General features: G+C 46.9%; 1 protein-coding gene across 31 annotated transcripts in view; it reads right to left on the reverse strand.

Moving 5' to 3' along the window:
- The window catches only part of Tcf7l2 (transcription factor 7 like 2), a 201,530-nt gene that overhangs the window by 20,555 nt on the left and 162,826 nt on the right, over positions 1–18,149 (reverse strand). For 22 of the 31 annotated variants that reach the window (XM_048338233.1, XM_048338234.1, XM_048338229.1 and 19 more), the window contains 2 exons: positions 4,502–4,634; positions 2,128–2,230 (listed from right to left, as the gene is read on the reverse strand). In XM_048338233.1, coding sequence (XP_048194190.1) covers positions 2,128–2,230; positions 4,502–4,634 — 236 coding nt within the window. The remainder of the gene's footprint in view (positions 1–2,127; positions 2,231–4,501; positions 4,635–18,149) is intronic. The other 9 variants (XM_048338235.1, XM_048338230.1, XM_048338222.1 and 6 more) reach the window with 1 other exon arrangement.

Raw genomic sequence — 18,149 nt, forward strand, 5'->3', positions numbered from 1 at the left:
TAAGCTTTATTCTCATTTGATCAGAACAAAAATCTTGGGGATTGTACAGGAAGGATCAAAGGGAAGAAACACAGAACAATTTGAATGCCATAAATCTGATAGGAATGGCTAATTAAATTTTATAACCTCTGCTTATGTCAATAGAGACCCTCTCCCCAAGCTGAAACTAGGTGTTTTGTTGCAATAATTAAAGGCGAAGTCTCGCTTGCTTTAATGGAGCCATCACACTAATTGAGGGCTACACATCCAAAGGAAAACAATAATGAATGTAAATTTATACCAAAATAAAGTACAGTGAATCAAAGGACTTTGGTTGCGCTTTGGGCCTCTTTCGGTATTTAGATCTCGGTGAGAAAACATTAAATTAACAGAGCTTAATTTGTAGCCTTTTGTCAAATTAACAAGTGTTGACAAGAGTTACCGGGGGGAGAGTCCCCAAGAAGAATTGTGGGTAACCAATAGACAATCACACCTCATTACAATAATTAAAAAATACAGCAACATGCAAAATAGCATCTTCATGAAAGACACACAACTTTTCCTGACAGAGGGCTGTCTGAGTTGGCGATTCTTTTTTATCTAGCCTTCAGTATCTCCCCATAATCTAGCTGACTGGGCCACATATGACTGAGAACTATCAAGGATTGGTCCCATCCATTTGAGAAGAAATGGGTCACAAGCTCCATGCTCCTATCTACTGTACTGAACCAAAAAGACAAAGAAACTGAATCCAAATCTGGTGTAGAAGAGGGCAATTTGGTTTTTTTTTTTTGTTTTTGTTTTAAATCACAATAGCACAGAATCTGTTGAACTAGAGAAATCAGGGAAGAATTAAGACATGAACTACTTCAACATCGAATTTTTGTTACGGTTACAAAAGGCTATCCTCCCCTATGACCCAAACTTGAGAATTTTGGTAGAATTTATTTTCACATTCAACATTGTCCTATGTTTTTAGGAGTAGGAATCCTTGATATACCTGGAGATGTTTATACATACATATCAACATATAATCTCAAAACATTACATGAATGTTTATGTGTATACAACATGCACAAGGTATTCTTACACATACCTTATGTATCCATAAGCATACCTTTCTGTACATATGTGTTTGAATATATGCATGTACGTAGGTACTAGGGATTGGACTCAGGGCTTCAAGCTTGCTGGGCAATCTGCTCTAGATTTGAAATGCATTATGCTTTCAAAGTCCAAGAAGCAGTCAATCTGAGTACTGTCAAGAACTACAGCTGATGTCAGGGATATCCTGCACACTAGAGGAAGGGTTCCCTCACCCTGCGTAGTTAGGTACAGCATTAAACATACAAAGAATCTCCAAGAGATGGTTGTTAAGTAATAAAAGCTTCACTCCCCTCTGTTGATGCCAATCGTTAGGAGCAATGACTGATGTGGGACTGGGCATACATTGCTGAATGAGAAGAATCCCCAGTTGTACCTGGAGCTCACCAAGGTTGTTCCTATTCTACGCCCCTTTTAGGCATCACCTAAAAGGGAGGGCTCAGCCCAGTGACCCACCCACAATCAGTTTTATTGTGTAGAAGCTCTCAGGGCCTCAAGCGATTCCAAGAATATCTTGTTCTAGGGCTTGAACTCAGGGTCTCACACTCTCACCTGTCTTTTTCTCTCAATGTTGGCACTCTACCACTTGAGCTACACCTCCACTTCGAGGGGGAGGCTTTTTTTTGTTTTTGTGTTTTTGTTTGACTGGAGATAAGAGCCTCACAGACTCTTCTGCTCTTTTCTGAGATCTGAGGCTCTCAGCCTCCTGACTAGCTAGGATGATAGGCATGAGCCCCCAGTGTCTGGCAAGTATCGTAAGCATATTCTGCAGACTGCAGATCTAGAATAGCTAGCCTCTGTTTCCTATTTGAATGGCTTATTAGCCTGCAGTGTTAGAGACCTCAACAGTATTGCCCCATGCCAGTCTCTTCTCAGCCCTGCTCTTCTGAAACATGTGCACGCAACACACACACACATACACGTACGCGCACGTGCACGCGCACACACATGCACGCGTGCGCACACACACACACACACACACACAATGCTAAGCATGCCCATTTAAGCAACAAAAAAAGAAGTTAAAAAAATGGAACTCCTTACTGTGGTACTAACCATCCTAGCGGATGGGGGATCTGTCCTACAGTGCCAGGTGATAGCGGGTAATATGGAGATATATCGGGAGGGTGTGGAGGCCGTGGGATTCCTGGGAGAAAAAAAGTAGCAACATTTTAGGTACAGAGAAGGGAGAGAAGGTAATCGCAGCTGCTGGAAGACAGAAACAGGAAAGATAGAGAGAGAGAGGCATCTATGGCTTCTTGAATCCCAGCATGAGACTGTTCAGGAGTCTCATGTTAAGAGCTGTAGCTGAGGTTTCCATTCATTGTCCCAGAGCTTCAACTTGGACATCTCATTCTAGGTGGATGAGTAACTTGGCTGAACTCAGACTCAGAGAATTCCATCGTGGGTATTTCTGTCTCTTGTGAGTCATGTGATTATTTTAAGCTTAAAAAAAAAAATCAGAAGAGCTTGGTGCATAGTAGGTGACCACATAATTCCTTTGGCCTTAGAACGTGTCCTTCTAATTGTAAATGAGTCACCAACATAGTGCTACTCCCGTTCTTGGTAACACTATTTTGCGTTTGAGACCAGGTCTTGGTAGCCGGGCTGTCCTCAAATTTGTGATCCTCCTGTTTCTACCTCCTGAGTGCTGATATTACCAGCATGCCTTGTAAGTCTTCTTAAGTTATAGCTTGGAAATGTTACCCTACCAGCTTTCCAAAGTCATAATTCCTCTAGACTGTAAGTGCCTGAGAAGATGGACTGTGAAAACCGCCACATGCCAACTAGCGTTCTATTGCAGAAGTCAGCACTGAACTGGCAGGGAGGGAGAAGCCAGAAGGCTGGTGTGCTTAGCTAGGGGGCAAAGCCATCTCGGGGAACCCCCTCTCCACCTCCCATTAAGTGTGTCCTCCATGTCACAGGGACCAGGGGCCTTCCTGAGGCACACGCAAAGGTGTGCACACTTCCTAATTCCACAGGAGCAGTTCTGACAGGGGGCAGCGATCTGCATAGTGAAGCACTAAGCAGAAAATGCACAGAAAAGCAGAATTAACACGGAGCACTGAATTGAGCGAGCTGCATGTGCATGGATTTTTTTTAAACTATTTTTTTCCTTTTTCTTTTTTTGAAAAATTCGTTCAGGAAGCTTTTAATCTATAAATTAAGTCTCCCTGGGTGACATTTTCACGCAGACATTGCTTTCTCTCTATTACAAAAACCAAACAGATTAGCTGGTGTTGGACCCTACACGGAGCCATTTGCACACTTGAAAGAATGTTCACAGAGGAAAAGTAAACAGTCCACAGACGTTAATCATATGTTTTACGATAACCATTTAAAAGCTATTCCCTGGTCTACCATTATTTAAATGAGACATTGAGACTGCCATTCACTGGCAGAGCCCGGGGCGGGCTTGCTGCCTCTTCCAGCCTCACAGGGCCAGGCTGGGTGGGTCCGCCACCTGCACAAAGGGGGCTCAGAGGCCAGGGAGAACCGGCTTCTTTCAGGGCACAGTGGGGGCCAGGCCACCTCACCAAAACACCAACAACTCCCTCTGACAAGAGCCTCAGAAGGGCCGTTGGAGACCCATTCCTGCAGTGGACGAAGCCACTAAGTGGGAGGGGGGCCACTGAGCAGCCTAGGCCTTTGGTATTCTCCTAAGAGGGCCCATCCACAAGCACAGGGTGCCTGTTACCCTTGACCTTGTCAGGACTATAAGGTCACTCTGCCTTCATTCCTTCTCCCCTCTTGAAAAGCAAACAAAACCAAAACAAGGCCAACAAGCAACAGCAAAAGCTCTAAACCAGTCAATAATCAAGTGGGAAGAAGAGGGGAGTGGTGTAATGGCTTGAGGGAGAATGTGGTATCTTCTGTCTGGGACCCTGCTGGCTGTCCTAATATAATCTTCCTGGATTTCAGTTTTCACATCTATAAATTGGGTTTGACACAACAAACCATGAAGGGAGAATGGCGGGGGGGTGGGGGGGAGAGAAAGGGGAACCAAATACAGGGGGGGAAAAAAAACCCACGAGGAATCCAGCAGGTCCTTAGAACCAATGCTGTCAGGCTTCTTACCCTCCCAGGAATCTAGGAGAGGGCGGTAGGAGAGGCCTCTAGGTTTATTACCATTTGCAAGTCTGTCTGGAGAGGAACCCATGGCCGGGTTCCCAAGATAACCCCCTTCCAGGTCCCCTGTGGAAATCTGATTCCTCCAAACAGACTTCTCCAAAGAAGAAAAGGAGAAGAAAAGGATTACCCTGCCAGGACGTGGCCCCAGAGTTCTTTTCCAGCCTCTACCATCATCCCCAACACCACCCCCGGAGGCCCACCCTGGACTCCCTCCTAAGGCCTGCCCAGTCCTCTAGAGACCAGCCCAGCCCAGCCTTCTACCAGGGCAGCCTAGCCCCTGACCTACCTGTTTTGGGGTCTACGTCGGCTGGTAAGTGTGGAGGTGGGTTTCCCGGGGTGAAGTGTTCGTTGCTGTAGGTGATGAGAGGCGTGAGCGGGTGGACATGGTGGGGGTGCTGCACCACCGGCACTTTGTTCGACTGTGGGGGAAGAACAGAGGAAGCCACTGTCAGCTGGTCCCGGCAGCCTGAGACTTCAGAGCACAGGCCCTGGTCCCCTGGAACACCCTCCCACCTTGATGTCGTGAGATACACTCAACCCTGCCCACGCCACCCCCCACCTCCCCAATCCACTTAAAAGTAAGACAGAGGTTTTTAAGACGGCTCTCTGCACAGGTCTGCTTCCGGCTTCCACCTCCCTACAGAGCCTGGCTTTTAAACACCTTCTTCATCCCCACCCATCGCGGAGCCCAAGGCCTCTGCACTTTCCCCATTGGGCAGGTGAGTCGGAAATGGGGACTTTTATCTCCCAGGCCTACTGCACTGTGCACATAGCAGGGATCTCCGACCTCCCGAGGCCCCCTCGGTGGGACCTCCAGGAGGCAGGCTGGCTTCACAGGGACCAGCTAGGAAAACCTTCATTTACAAGAAAACCTAGCGAGGCCCAGGTCCCACCCAGCCAGCCTCCCTGCCCACCTCCTCTCCCCCTCCCTGCCCTCAGAAACAGCAGGCACACAAGCAAGCCTGCCCGTGAAGCCAGGATGAAAAGTCCCACGCAAGCTCTGCTTGGGAGTAGGAACTTTACTAGAAAGCTCTAAACTGCTTTGGCAAGCACCTGCATATTTTATGCAGATTACCACAGCCCTGGATTCATCAGGAATTTCATTAGGGAGTCATCAGGGACCACTAATAAATTAACTGGATGATGATGAATTGGCCTAATAAAAGGTATGCATTCGAGAAATGGACTGTTGGAGCAAACAAAGTACAAGCTTTTGGGGCGGGGCGGGGGGAGGTGTAGGATAGACCCGTGGAGGGAAGCAGGAAAAACAAAAAGAATTTTAAACATGATTCTTCTTGTCATCCGCAGGCCTTCCCAAACCGCTCTCCTCTTCCCCTAGCTGATACTTCGTCCACTCCCCTCCTCCCCTCAGCCCAGCAAGATCACAAAGAAAAAATTAAGCTGAAACAAGCGAACTACTGGGCCATTTACTGAGAGTAATCCAATTGCAAAAAACCCTATTCCCAATAGAGGATTTTCACTAAAATCCTACAACAGGGACATTTAACCAGATTAGGTACCAGGGAAGATAAAGAGGCTAGTGTTAGCTGATGAATGGATTAGAGTCAAGTTTCATTTTCGAACGTGTCTTCATTTCCTTTTATTACTTTTAGGAAGGCACAACTTGCATTAACATCAAGGAAAAGGAATTGCATTAAAAGAAAAGAAGTCAGGTTCTGGCGCTGCCCACTAGCGCCTCTTGAGTTCAGGGACCATGGAGCAGTTAGCTCTCGTAGCATCAGTTTCTGGCCTTTTTCCTTTTTAAGGGATGAGTCCACATAGAACACGGGAAGAACACTTCCTACCACTCAGTTGTGGGGAAGATATCTTTACAAAGTGCTGGGTGCTGGTGGCTTGCACTTATAATCCTAGCTACTCCGGAGGCTGAGTTCTGAGGATAGCAGTTCAAAGCCAGCCTAGGTAGATAAATTTGAGAGACTCTTATCTCCAACAACCAGCAAAATGCCAGAATTAGAGGTGTGGTTCGAGTGGTAGAGCATAAAAGTTGAACAAGAGCTCAAGACCCTTTATTTAAGCCCTGGTAGAATGCCAGTTGAAGCTCCAGAAAGAACCACAGGAAAAGAACATCTCCCATGGCTTTGTTTACGGATTCCAATAAACTTGCACTCCTCCAGAGAAAAGGGCTAGCTAGCTAGTTGCTCCCAGAAGCCTGGTTACCATTTTGCAAATTAAAATAATAAAGCTTAAAGCCACCAGAGTAGAGGATGCTTTGGAAATGACAAACAGTCTCTTAGAGTTGGCAGCCAGAAGGTGTAGGCCAGGCTATGACCCTTAAGACCACGGGCTGCTGTGCCCAGGCCAGTGGCCACATCTCAGACGTGCAGAAAATCTTCTGAGGAACATCCTTTAGGGGAACCTTTATATTTAGAAGGACTTGGGACACGATGCAAAGTGCTGAGGTGGAGGGAGAGAAAGAGAGGGCAGAGTGGAAACCATCAGGAGCAAAAGAAAATAACTGCCACTATCTCCTTGAAATTTTCCATTTGGTTGGAAAGGTACATGGCCCCTGTGCCTTTCTTTGATAAAAAGTAAGTAACTCCAGACAGTTTAAAATAAGTATGTCAGGGACTGGAGGCATGGCTCAAGTAGTAGAGGGCTTGCCTAGTAATAAGCCCAAGGCTCTGGGTTCAATCCCTAGTACAGACAATAACAATAATACTAGGAATAAGGAGGAAGAGAGGGAGAAGGAGGAAGAAAAACAGAAAGACAGGCAAGAAGGGTCCAAGATTAGCAGATACTATTGAAGCAGGAGCACCATAAGCAGTTCAAACAGGTGCATAATCCATCATGGAGATGGAGAGGAATGGAGGTTGAACACCACCTGTAACCACAGGTCAACCCTGGCTGAATCACACACCTTTCAGGACAATTATCACAAATTCACATCTCTGGTCCCAGAAAATCTGAGGTTGCAGGCTATAGAGCACTATGGCTGGTTCTCTATGCAGGCATGAATGTGAAGCCCAAGGCCAGAAAACCCTATGGGCATAGGGACACACACAGGCTAAAAGATGAGTTCTAATCCTGACTCAAGCCCAGGTCTTTAGAGAAGCCACAAGGAAAGCTGGTACAGCCCTAGCACTTGATAATCTTATTAATAATGGCAATTTATTACTTGTCTTTATTGGTAGGAGTTGCCTGGTGATGTGGTCCTGTCTACAGTGTAAAAACACAGTTCCCAAGGTACCTTCTAAGTAGATGAATGGGAAACATGAGCGATGAAGATCACATTTGGCCATCAAAAAAATGAGTGTATTTTAATTCTCCCTCTTCATCGTAGATACACGTGGAAGGGCAATTTTAACAAAAATTAAATCTCCCTGACAGTCACCAATGGCCCTGTGTGATTCTGTACACTTTTGCCTACCTAACCGGTCTTGTGGCCAGTCAAAGCTCTATAGTATGGTGATAGAGTAGAAGGGGGCTTTAGAAGGCTGCCTGGCTTTAGCAGGGGAAAAACTAAAGGAGTCCTACTGGGGTATTCCTATTTGGCCTTCATGGCACATCAGTAGGAACTGACTAGTTTGAGTCTTGACCAAAGACTAGATCCAAGGAATCTACCTGCAGCTCCACCCAACCTGCCTTCAGCGGGACTGAAGGGGGTTTATTTAGAAATGCCCCCATCTTTCTAGCCTCAGAACCTCATGGGGCTCTTCCTTTCCACATGATACCCTGCCCATTGCTGGGGGTGGGCCTAGTCTAATTTCCTTAAGGATGCGATCTGTGTCTTCTAGAACTTTGTGTCCCCTGCCATGGAAGCGGTGAGCACCACCTCACAAACTTTGTAGAGAACCCCAAAGCTACAAGTGCACATGGCAGAGGAAAAAGAGCAGGACAGAGCCATCATGCAGACTTGTTTCACATAAAGACTGGGCTCTTCCTAACTAATCAGAGACAGAGCTGAATGGTCCTTCTGAAACCGCCCAGCCCTATGCTTCTGCAGACAGTGGGTCACTGACACCACAGTGCCTTTACAATGGTTGTGGAGTCTGTGGGCTTCCGACAGGAACTAAGAGTAAGAGCTGTGAATTCCAGGAATGCCCAAGCATCTCCCAAGGTCTGGAGGGGTGACCTGTGGTCTCTCTCTTGCCCTGAGGGCTTTGTTTCTGTCTCTATAAACTCTGCAGAAGAACTGTGTCCACTTGAGAGGTTTGTGGAAATAGAATGAGGCTGTGTATACAAAGTGTTCAACACTGTGTGCCTGGCACACTGCTAAACACATCCTATAAAACTTTGCAAAATGCAACCCAGAGAGTACAAAGGTTGTAAGGAAGCGAGCTACTCCTCTGGAAACCTCTAGAACACAGCCCAGGCTGCATCTGTTGTTTCAGAGGTAAGGATGTCATTAGGGGGGCAGGACTATATGAATGACCTCCCCCAATCATCCATGCCTCAGTCACACGCCCTTCCTGAGAATATGACATTTAATACCTATATTTCCATTATTATTTCTTGTGAGAAAAACCATCACTTTCCTATGTCAAAGAGTCAGACTGCGGGCTGGGGATATGGCCTAGTGGCAAGAGAGCTTGCCTCCCATACATGAAGCCCTAGGTTCGATTCCCCAGCACCACGTATACGGAAAACGGCCAGAAGGGGCGCTGTGGCTCAGGTGGCAGAGTGCTATGCCTTGAGCGGGAAGAAGCCAGGGACAGTGCTTAGTCCCTGAGTGCAAGGCCCAGGACTGGCCAAAAAACAACAACAACAACAAAAAAAGAGTCAGACTGCAACCAAGGAGTTAAGAAGACACTTGAAGATAACCAAATTCTTCCAGGATCAGGACAAGGGCCTTTAACATAAGAGCTAATGTAAATAAAACAGAAAAAAAGTAAAAACATAAGAACTTCCTTTGACTTTCTCCTTCTCTCTGAGCAGCTCCCACTACTTTAAAGAGCTCTGTAAGTATTATGTTTAAAACTGTTCTACCATAAGAAAATCCAGATGTGGGAAGTAACTTTGCTGGGAGGGGGAGGGTCACAGTGAACTTTGCAGAAATGCATCATGGGAACTAAAAGAAAGGAACAGTCAGAGTTGGGGGGTGGAGGAGGGGGAATGGTGGTACTGAACTAAAAAGCCTACAATATTTACCTCCTCCCCCTTCTGTCTTTGGAGAAACAGAGTCCAACATTCAAGCCAACCACCTGTAACATAAACCCTGGTACCTTTTAGGTGATTACTTTCCCTAAGTATGTCTTCAGAACTATCTGGGGTGCAAAACCAGTGACAACTAATGTTCCAGGCCATGGTGACAGTCAAGGAAGATGTTAAATTATTATTATTTATTTTACCTTGTGAGAATATGAGGAAAACCGTGACTCACTGAGTCACAAAAAAAACGTGTTCATAAAATATTCCACATCATTTGTGGATGATGGTGCAAACTGCCCATATTTCATCACCTAAAATTCAACTAGGGAGCCCTTTCAAGCCCCTTGTCTATATGGTCAGGACAGGGAGCTAACCAATGGCCATAGCAAAGTACTGTCACCTACCACAGTATGGTTCAGAGCCAACCCTTCTTAATGGAATAGAGAAGCATCCTAGCCTCCAGGCTTATAGCATGGGGCACATGTGTTCTATTATCTCACAGCAAACCCATAATACCTGGTACTTGTCATCACTTCCCCATAGTAGTTAGAGAATAGTTCCTGGGTCACATGTGCCTTGGGAGAGTAGTGTTTCCACACCCTGCAGCCCTACCTCTCTACCTCCACCACCGCGCTCTGCAACCATCCCAGTAATATCAGCAGACATGCAATGCCTGCCATGTTGGTGGGGTGAAAGGGCCTGAGCTCAGCCTGGGCCAACCTTCCGATGGATGCGGATGCTGCAGGACTCAAGAGTGGATATCAAGGGTCTGCAACCTATGCCAGGTTCCTGACCACTGCCTCTTGCTCATCCTTTCCCCAAACCCCAAATCAGGAGCAGCTCAGGGCCCCCAGTCAGCCAGCGTGCACTAAGGATTTTTAGCAGGGGTTTTATAGCACTGGGCTGGTCATGACAGAGGATAAGGGGAGGAAACTAAGATTTTTCATAGGATGCTTCTGCACCCCAAACACAAACATGTAGTGCCGGGCAGCAGACTTCTGGTGAGAAAAACCACTCTATGTGGTCAGTTGTGGACTAACAAAAAACAAAAGGAAAAGCGGAAAACCCGAACCCATTAAATGCACCAAACAATGCCTATTTACAAGGGACCAGAATCCTCAAATTATTGGGGCTTGAAGCTTTCTACTCAGAGAAAACGATTTCCCAAGCCAAGCCCTTGCCTGTTCTGCCTGCTCTGTTCACTCAGCTCCATGGGGCTGAGCCCTGAATAGTTAAACTATAAAGAAAAGGTTCTCTAAGGGCCCCCAGAGCACACAAAGCCTTTCCACCAGGAGTATTCATCAGGCTACGGTGGGAGGGAGGAGGGAGGAGGATGCCCCTGTGGCTGACCTTTGACCTTTCAAGAACCCTTTAAGTGTAGTGTTCTGCAACTTGGCCATGCCACCCTCCTCGCCAACGCCCACACCCCCATCCAAACGCTACTCATAAATCGGGACTTGGCAAGGGAATGATTGATGAAGGCCCTTCTGGATCCCTCTGCTAGACCCCCTCAAACTCCAACCCCTCAACCTCTTCTAACGAAGGGTGACCTAAAGCCAATGAAAGCTTGCCATTCACCTCTGCAACCTATTAATCAGCAGACATTGGAAACAAATACAGCCATTGCTAGGCCTGGCCTCTCCATCAGCCTCCCCTGCAATACCCCCTTCCCCCATGGCTCTCTCTTTCTGCACAAGAAAAATGGGGCCAGAAAGTGCCTTTAGGAGTCCAGCACAATAAAACAAAAGCCACACAGAGGAGCATTTGTCAGCCTTTTCCAACCTACTCAATATGGGTATGGAAGGTCTTCGGTGGTCTTAAATTACCAGCCCTCCCAGGGGCTGAAATCAGCTTGGGGTAGGGATAACCATTCATTGCAGGTTTACACAAAACCCTGGTTTATAGTAGATCCAGAGGTCGCCTCCTACAGTGGCATCCAGGCCAACGGTAACTAGTAAACCTTTCCTAGGTGTCTGGCGTCACTGGAGCCATGGAGGGCGGCTGTTTCAGAGACATCAGCGACTCCTTGGTGGCCCCAATGGCCTTGTGTTGCCAGCCAGGCAATCAACATATCCTGGTACCCCAACACTGAGTAACCCCTTCTTCCCTCTCCCTTCAGAGTCACTAGAAGCCCAGGCGGGACCCAGCCAGGGCAACCACCAGGATCCTTTCATAGGTGAATGTTGCTACTTTCTGCCCCCAGCTAGTGGTACACTGACATCTATGGATAGCTACAGAAATGCTATCGAAAAGAATAAATAACAGAGGAAAGGTTCCTCTGGGTTTGAATTTTATTTGGAGAAACAAGGTGGTAAGAGATCTGGCCCCTAAGGTACAGTAGCAGGGCAGGGCCTGCACCTCTGGCCAGATGCTGGGCACAATGCCCACCAATGCAGCACAGCCTTAGGTTCCAACAACCACGGAAGGACCCTGGCGCCTGACTCTAAGGGTGTTGCTTATTTTGTCATTCATCAATGCCTGGCTCTCCTGGGCCCCCCATCAAATCCATTTAGACAGCGAGAGGAGTAAGGGTGAAGATTCTCCTGGTGCCTATGAAATTTTTGCCAACTCATAGTTTCCCATGGACTTAAAGTTCTTCTTGCAAGGAAATGATGGAGCAGGGCAGGCGGGGAGGGGCTGAATATGCAGCTACTTTTCACCCGAAGTCTCACATGCATGCATGCATATACATAGAACTAACTCAAACCATCTTCAGTGCTTAGCCCTTGGGGGAGGGGCAGCGGGGCAAGAGCCTTTCTATATTAATATAATGACCCAGCTGGTAACATGCCAGACAGCTATTCCCAACCGGAGAGGGCTGAGAGGGCCAAGTTCAGCTCTTTTCTACCCTCAGAAAGGTGGGGAACAGTAGACATGTGGGCTGGAGGTGTGGTGGTGGTGGTCCTGGGGTAACACAGCAGGGGGTCTTCACACCAGAAAGATAGAGATGGGCTACAGCTGCCTGGCTTTGTGAAAACCACAGCCAAGACCCGCCCTAGCAAAGCTGTGCTTTCACAGGCTCTTGAACAATTACTTCCAGTTAAGTTCATTACACATAATTTATTTCCACTCATTCTCATTTATTTTCCAATAAAAAGAAAGCATCCCATTGTGCCTCCCCAAGTAACCCTTAGAACCCTTGCGAGCTCACAATTTGGCCCGCAGGTCCAGGCCCAACCCCTGGCGAGTCAGTTTCCAAGGCTTTCCTCCTGCTTGCCTCTGCCTCTCGACATGGAAATCCTTGCGCAGAAGGTCAGGAAGGGGTGAACAGGCACCAAAGGGTCCACAAAGACACTAATCCACCACCAGATCTCGGGGATGAAGGAGCGACTACTTCACCCCTAAGTCATTGCCCAGGAATCTGCACCCTCCACCCTCCCACCAAATAGTTCCCTACTACTTGGGTATTAAATGATTAGTGTTAGCATAATCAACCTTGCTGTGCGCCCGAAATCTGCAGAGAGTGTTTGGGAATTGGGTAAGAGGGTACAGCTGTTTCTAGGAGAGGCAGATCTCCAAACCCGAGCCAGGGATAAATCTAACCTATTCCAAATGAACAAACCCAAAGGCTTCCATTCGAAATAACTTTTAAACATAATAATGATTTCCAGGCCGCCCTCACCTCGCAAACACAACAACTCCAAATCTAGGGAGTTCTTAAACACAATGGAAAAGGAAATCACCAATTTTGATCGAGAATAAATTTTAAGTGCATAATGGTTATTACATCCTGGGGAGTTGAAGAAAGAAGCACTGAACAAACTCCCACAGCACCTCCTTGACTTCCTTCCAAGAACCAGCTGCCTAAAAATGTCTCTTGTCCGTTCTCCAGCACCATGGGCCTAACTTTCTGATCTTGGTCTGTATTTATCTGCCTGTTCCGCTGAGTTGATTTAGTACAAGGTCAAGCAACATCTATCTCCTTCACAAAGCGAGAACACCACCACCGCCACCCCTCCCTCTCCACTCACCCACTAAAATGAGCGATTAACTTGAGAAAAAGGAATGGAACATTTCATTCATGTGACCCAACAAATTCACACCGCCTCAACCCTGGGATCCAGCAAGAAGGCGACAAAGGCCGACTGAAAGGGAGACAAAGGGAAGGACAACTGCATCCTGCTGTTCCCTTTTGCCCTGCGAGTGTCCCGGACATGGGCATCCCTTCTAGGGTGCCTAGACTGCAAGTCACTGCAAGGAGAGCTGGGCCGAGCACAGTTGCTGTCCCTGGTGACGCATCTGATATGTGAGGAGTGGAAGGGAAGGGCCCAGGCAGCATTCACTTTCTTGAGTCTTCCAATATGTGTGCAAAAGTGTGTGTGATCTGAGGGCGTGTCAACATTTCACCACATTCCACAACATTGCAGAAGGCAAGAATTCTATTACATAGCTCAGTTGGGGCCCCCCACCAACCCCAAACCACCAAGGGAATGTTTCCCAAAGAATACAAGGTCGCAGGCTCTGCTGCTTCCAGAAAATGCCAATGCAGCAGCCTGCAGTGACAATACAAAGATTATAATATCTGTATCGCTGGAGTCCGGAATTCACCCTCTGAAAGCAAGGTCCTTCTCCTAAGGCCTCAAGAATAGGAGGTTTATGCTCCCAAAGCAGCAGGATGGCTATTAAGTACCAAGACAAGATCCTAGAGAACTCAGAAATCTCTGTGTGTGTGTGTGTGTGTGTGTGTGTGTGTGTGTGTGTGTGTGTGTGTGTGTCCCGGTCCTAGGACTCGAATTCAGGGCCTAGACATTGTCCCTGAGCTCCCCCCCCCAACATAAGACCACTTAAGCCACAACTCCATTTCTGCTTTTGGGGTGGTTAAATGGAGATAAGAGTCTAATAGACATTCCTGCTTGACCTGGCTTCAAACCAAAATCCTCAGATCTCAGCCTCCTCAACAGCTAGGCTTACAGAGAGGAGACGCCTGTAATGGCAGCTCAGGAATCTCTACCACAGGGATCCTTCAGGAGAAGGCACTGGATATGAAATTAGCTGCCACACAATTTACATACCAACAGCCTGTAGCCAGCAGGTCTTGACAGCTTACCCAATCAAGGACTGAACTAGAACCCTGTATATATATATATATATATATATATATATATATATATATATACTTTCTGCTCAACTTCAGAGAACTATCCACCATAAAGACTCTTGTAATCTATGGTCTATTTCATGTTCTCTCCCTCCAAAATTACATCATAAGAACTTGGTGAACCACCGCACATATGTGTTTAGCCATTTAATAAAAGTGATGATCAAGAGAATAAAGGCAGTGCCTCCAAATTCCTAAGAATGACCTTATTGCACGTGGTAAAAGATGGTACTCAGGGATGGAGAGTAGAAGGAATCCTGAAGCCCAAATTTGTATGACAGGGCCTTTCTGATCATCAGCCACACAACAAGCTGTCATCAGTCTTGAGCTCAGATTTCCAAAACATATTTTTTATTAAGTTAAAAAAAAAAAACCCACAATTACCACAAGCCACCCTGAGCAGGGGGGGTGGTGAAGTCGGGGGGGGGGGGAGAAGGGGGACAAGGCACTGCCTACATTTTAAGACTGAAAATAAATAACAACCAAAGACAGATCCACAGAAAGGTAGCACTGAATAAGACCCAACTCCACAGCACGCCGAAGGCCTGCTACTGCCAGCCCTGCTGGCCCAGAGCATCTCAAGCTTTGAAAACACGCTCCTCTACCACACAAGGCTACTTCCCTGCTTTTCTCTTCCAACGCAGCCCATGCTGGTGGCTGAAGAAAAAAAAAAAGAGGCTAGTGAGAAGGGACCCCCTAACCCCACCACCCCTTCCCAGATTCCCCTCCCCCCAAAAAGCTACTGTGCAAAGTACATAGGGATAGGACACAGCCCTGCACTGACCATTATTCCTTCTGGGTCCTTCCCACTGTCTGGGAGTTTTAATCATTTGTTTGAACAACAACAAAAAAAAAAAAAAAAAAAAGAAGAAAGCTCAGGTTTCATGGTCAAGAACATGCACATTGGACGAGAACACAGATCACACACACACACACACACACACACACGCACACGCACACCACTACTCACCCAGCAATTCAAATTGAGGTGCCAGGCGCCCAAGTGCTGCAAGAGAGAGACCCCCGAGGCCACTGCGCCTGCCTTCCCACTCACATCCTCCATCCCCACGATCACTGCCTCCCTGGGGTACATCACCGCTCCGGGCTGCCCTCGCTCCACCTCTAGGAAAACTTTCTCTGTACCTTCAAGATGGGACTGGGCCAGCTTTTTTTTTTTTTTTTTCCCTCCTTCTTCCTCCCTCCGGCTTTCCTCACTTTTCTTTTTGGCCCCAGCTTCCCCTCCTTTTGTACCACTCACTTAAAGAGCTGAAAAAAGGCATCTTAAAAGACGAAGAGGGCTCCAGATTTCTGGCTAGAGACGCTCCAAATGCTCACACCCGTCACTCTTATCGCCTAGAATTACTTTCCTAAGTCTCTTGCCTGCATATCTACCCTCCTTCCTCCAAAAAAAAAAAGGGGGGGGGGTTTGTTCACAAGTTAGAAAACTACTAATCACCGCATGCAGCTGGTTTCAGATTAAAATAATTTAAAAAAAAACAACAACAATAACAAAAAGCTCTTCCTAATTCCTAAGCTTTACTACTCCAGGGTCCTGAAGTGTGGAAGGAGAAGGCCCATCTTCCCCCGGCAGCTCGAGGGGCATCTAAGAAAAGTCCCCTCCCTCACCCGTTACCTTGGGCGCCAGGGACAGAGCTGCTGCTTAAAGTAGCAAAGAAATTACGGTCAGCCATGAAGGAAAATGATCAACCGGATGCAGTAGGCAGGCACTTTATCTGCGAGATTGTCAAATCCCTCAAAACAAATTTCTTAGGGAGAGGACTGCGATGGGAGAGGGGGAGGGAGGAGGAAAGTCTATTTCCTTGTCACGGTGACACGGAAGTGACACTTGGCAGGGCCTTGCCTGCCACTGGTACACACCCTCTCTTCTTTGCAGAGTAAGACTCTGCCTGAGAGAATTTCAGCTCATCTCCCTGGAAGCAAAAGAAATGGGCTTGCTGTGTCCCCTGGCATTGCACACGGCCGAACTCTAGCTATCCATCTCCCACTTCTTTGATTGTTAGGTTTTGTGACAGCCTTTCCCAGAGAGAGAGAACGGAGGAAGGAGAGAAGGGGAGACAGGCAAAGGAAGGCACGAGTGGAACCCCACAGACCCAACTTACTTTTCCGGGGGCTCTCAGAGGATCCAGGGCTGGGTACATTTGTGTATGCTTAACTTAATTTGAGTTGAGACCCTCAGACATCACCTTACATGTAGGAGGGGAGTGTGGGAGGGTGGCTGGCCAAGGAGGGGTTAAAATTAGAGGACAAAACTCATCCAAAATGACTTCACCCTCGTCAAAAGCACATCCACAACTCCGATTTGCATGCATATAAGACACCGTCCTAGACCCGCCTTGCTGGAAGGTAGACCGGTAGCCAAGGACTTGGTTTCTCTTAAAGGCAGACCACCTAACATAAAGGAGATGGTTTTAATTTACTGTACCAGTCTTTAGGCAATCTGTTAATTCGGAGGACAAGTTAATACCTTTACCTTCCACATCCCCCCTCCCCACCCCAATCAACAAAAACAAGGACTGGAAAGGCTTCAAAATAACAAAGTGATAAATCTTCATTTTCTTTAGGAAAAGATTTCTGGTGGCCCCTCTTCCTAGACTTATCTGGCCTCCGTGTGTGGTGTGTGTGTGTGTGTGTGTGTGTGTGTGTGTGTGTGTGGCAGCAATCTTCAAGGCCCTTAATACCAAAACAAAACCCTGCCATTTCCCTTTACATGGTGGTAACAAAAGCAATGAGCTTCCAGCTAGACAAGTAAAAAGCCCCAACCACACAAGCCCCCTAATTGCCTTCCCTCCCTCTATTCACAAAGACCACCACACTCCACACTGGCAGCTGCTTTTGTCACACACGCAATTTCTTAAGTAAACTGCAAGTTCTCCACTCGCTGATGGACAGCACCCAATCATTCCGCAGCCGTCATTTTATAAAGTGTTACAAATACAGCGGGGCAACTTGGACTAGGACTTTATTTTCTGGCTTTCTCAAAAGACAAGGAAAATGGAAACAACAAGAAAAGCCTACACATTCCTGACAGACTTCTTATTCCTTAAAAAGAAAAAAAAAAAAAAAGAGAAATCTCTTCAGGGGTTGGGGAGAAAAGAAAAAAAACAAACCTCCTCCCAACAAACTCCTTCCGGTACATTTGTTGTCCTGTCATACAGTCCCCGAATCATCCCAGAGCACCCCAATTGGGCAGAAGTACACCCACACTTCCATTAAAACAACAACAACAACAACAACAATGAGAGAGCACAACGAAGTTCTGCAGGATTAACAAGGGGGGGAGGGCTAAAGAGCTCCAACCCCTCCCACAACAAAAGAAGGAAAGCTTCTTTTTTTCTTAATATGAAATTACAATCTATGTAGGAGAAATAAGATTAAGGGAAGAACGACCCGTTCATAGCCCACCGCGCTCCAAGTTTTGTTTTGTTCTGTTTTGATTTTTCTTTTTAAAATAAATAGGTTTGGGACAGAAGGCAGAGGAAACAGGTCTTGCCCTAACATACATACGGGGAGGTGAACGCTGTAGAAACTTTACTAAAGTACTTGGGGCTGGGGAGGAATGGAGCCAGAAGTTAGTGTGACTTCAACTTGATGAATGAAAAGAGTGTAACACCCCCAACACACTCACACACACACACACACACTCACGTGTAGGATATACTTCCAAATTAAACAACCACAAAAGACACATTTCCTGGGGTGGAGTAAA

Source organism: Perognathus longimembris, chromosome 2 (genome assembly GCF_023159225.1).
Source record: "Perognathus longimembris pacificus isolate PPM17 chromosome 2, ASM2315922v1, whole genome shotgun sequence".
Classification (NCBI taxonomy): Eukaryota; Metazoa; Chordata; class Mammalia; order Rodentia; family Heteromyidae; genus Perognathus; species Perognathus longimembris.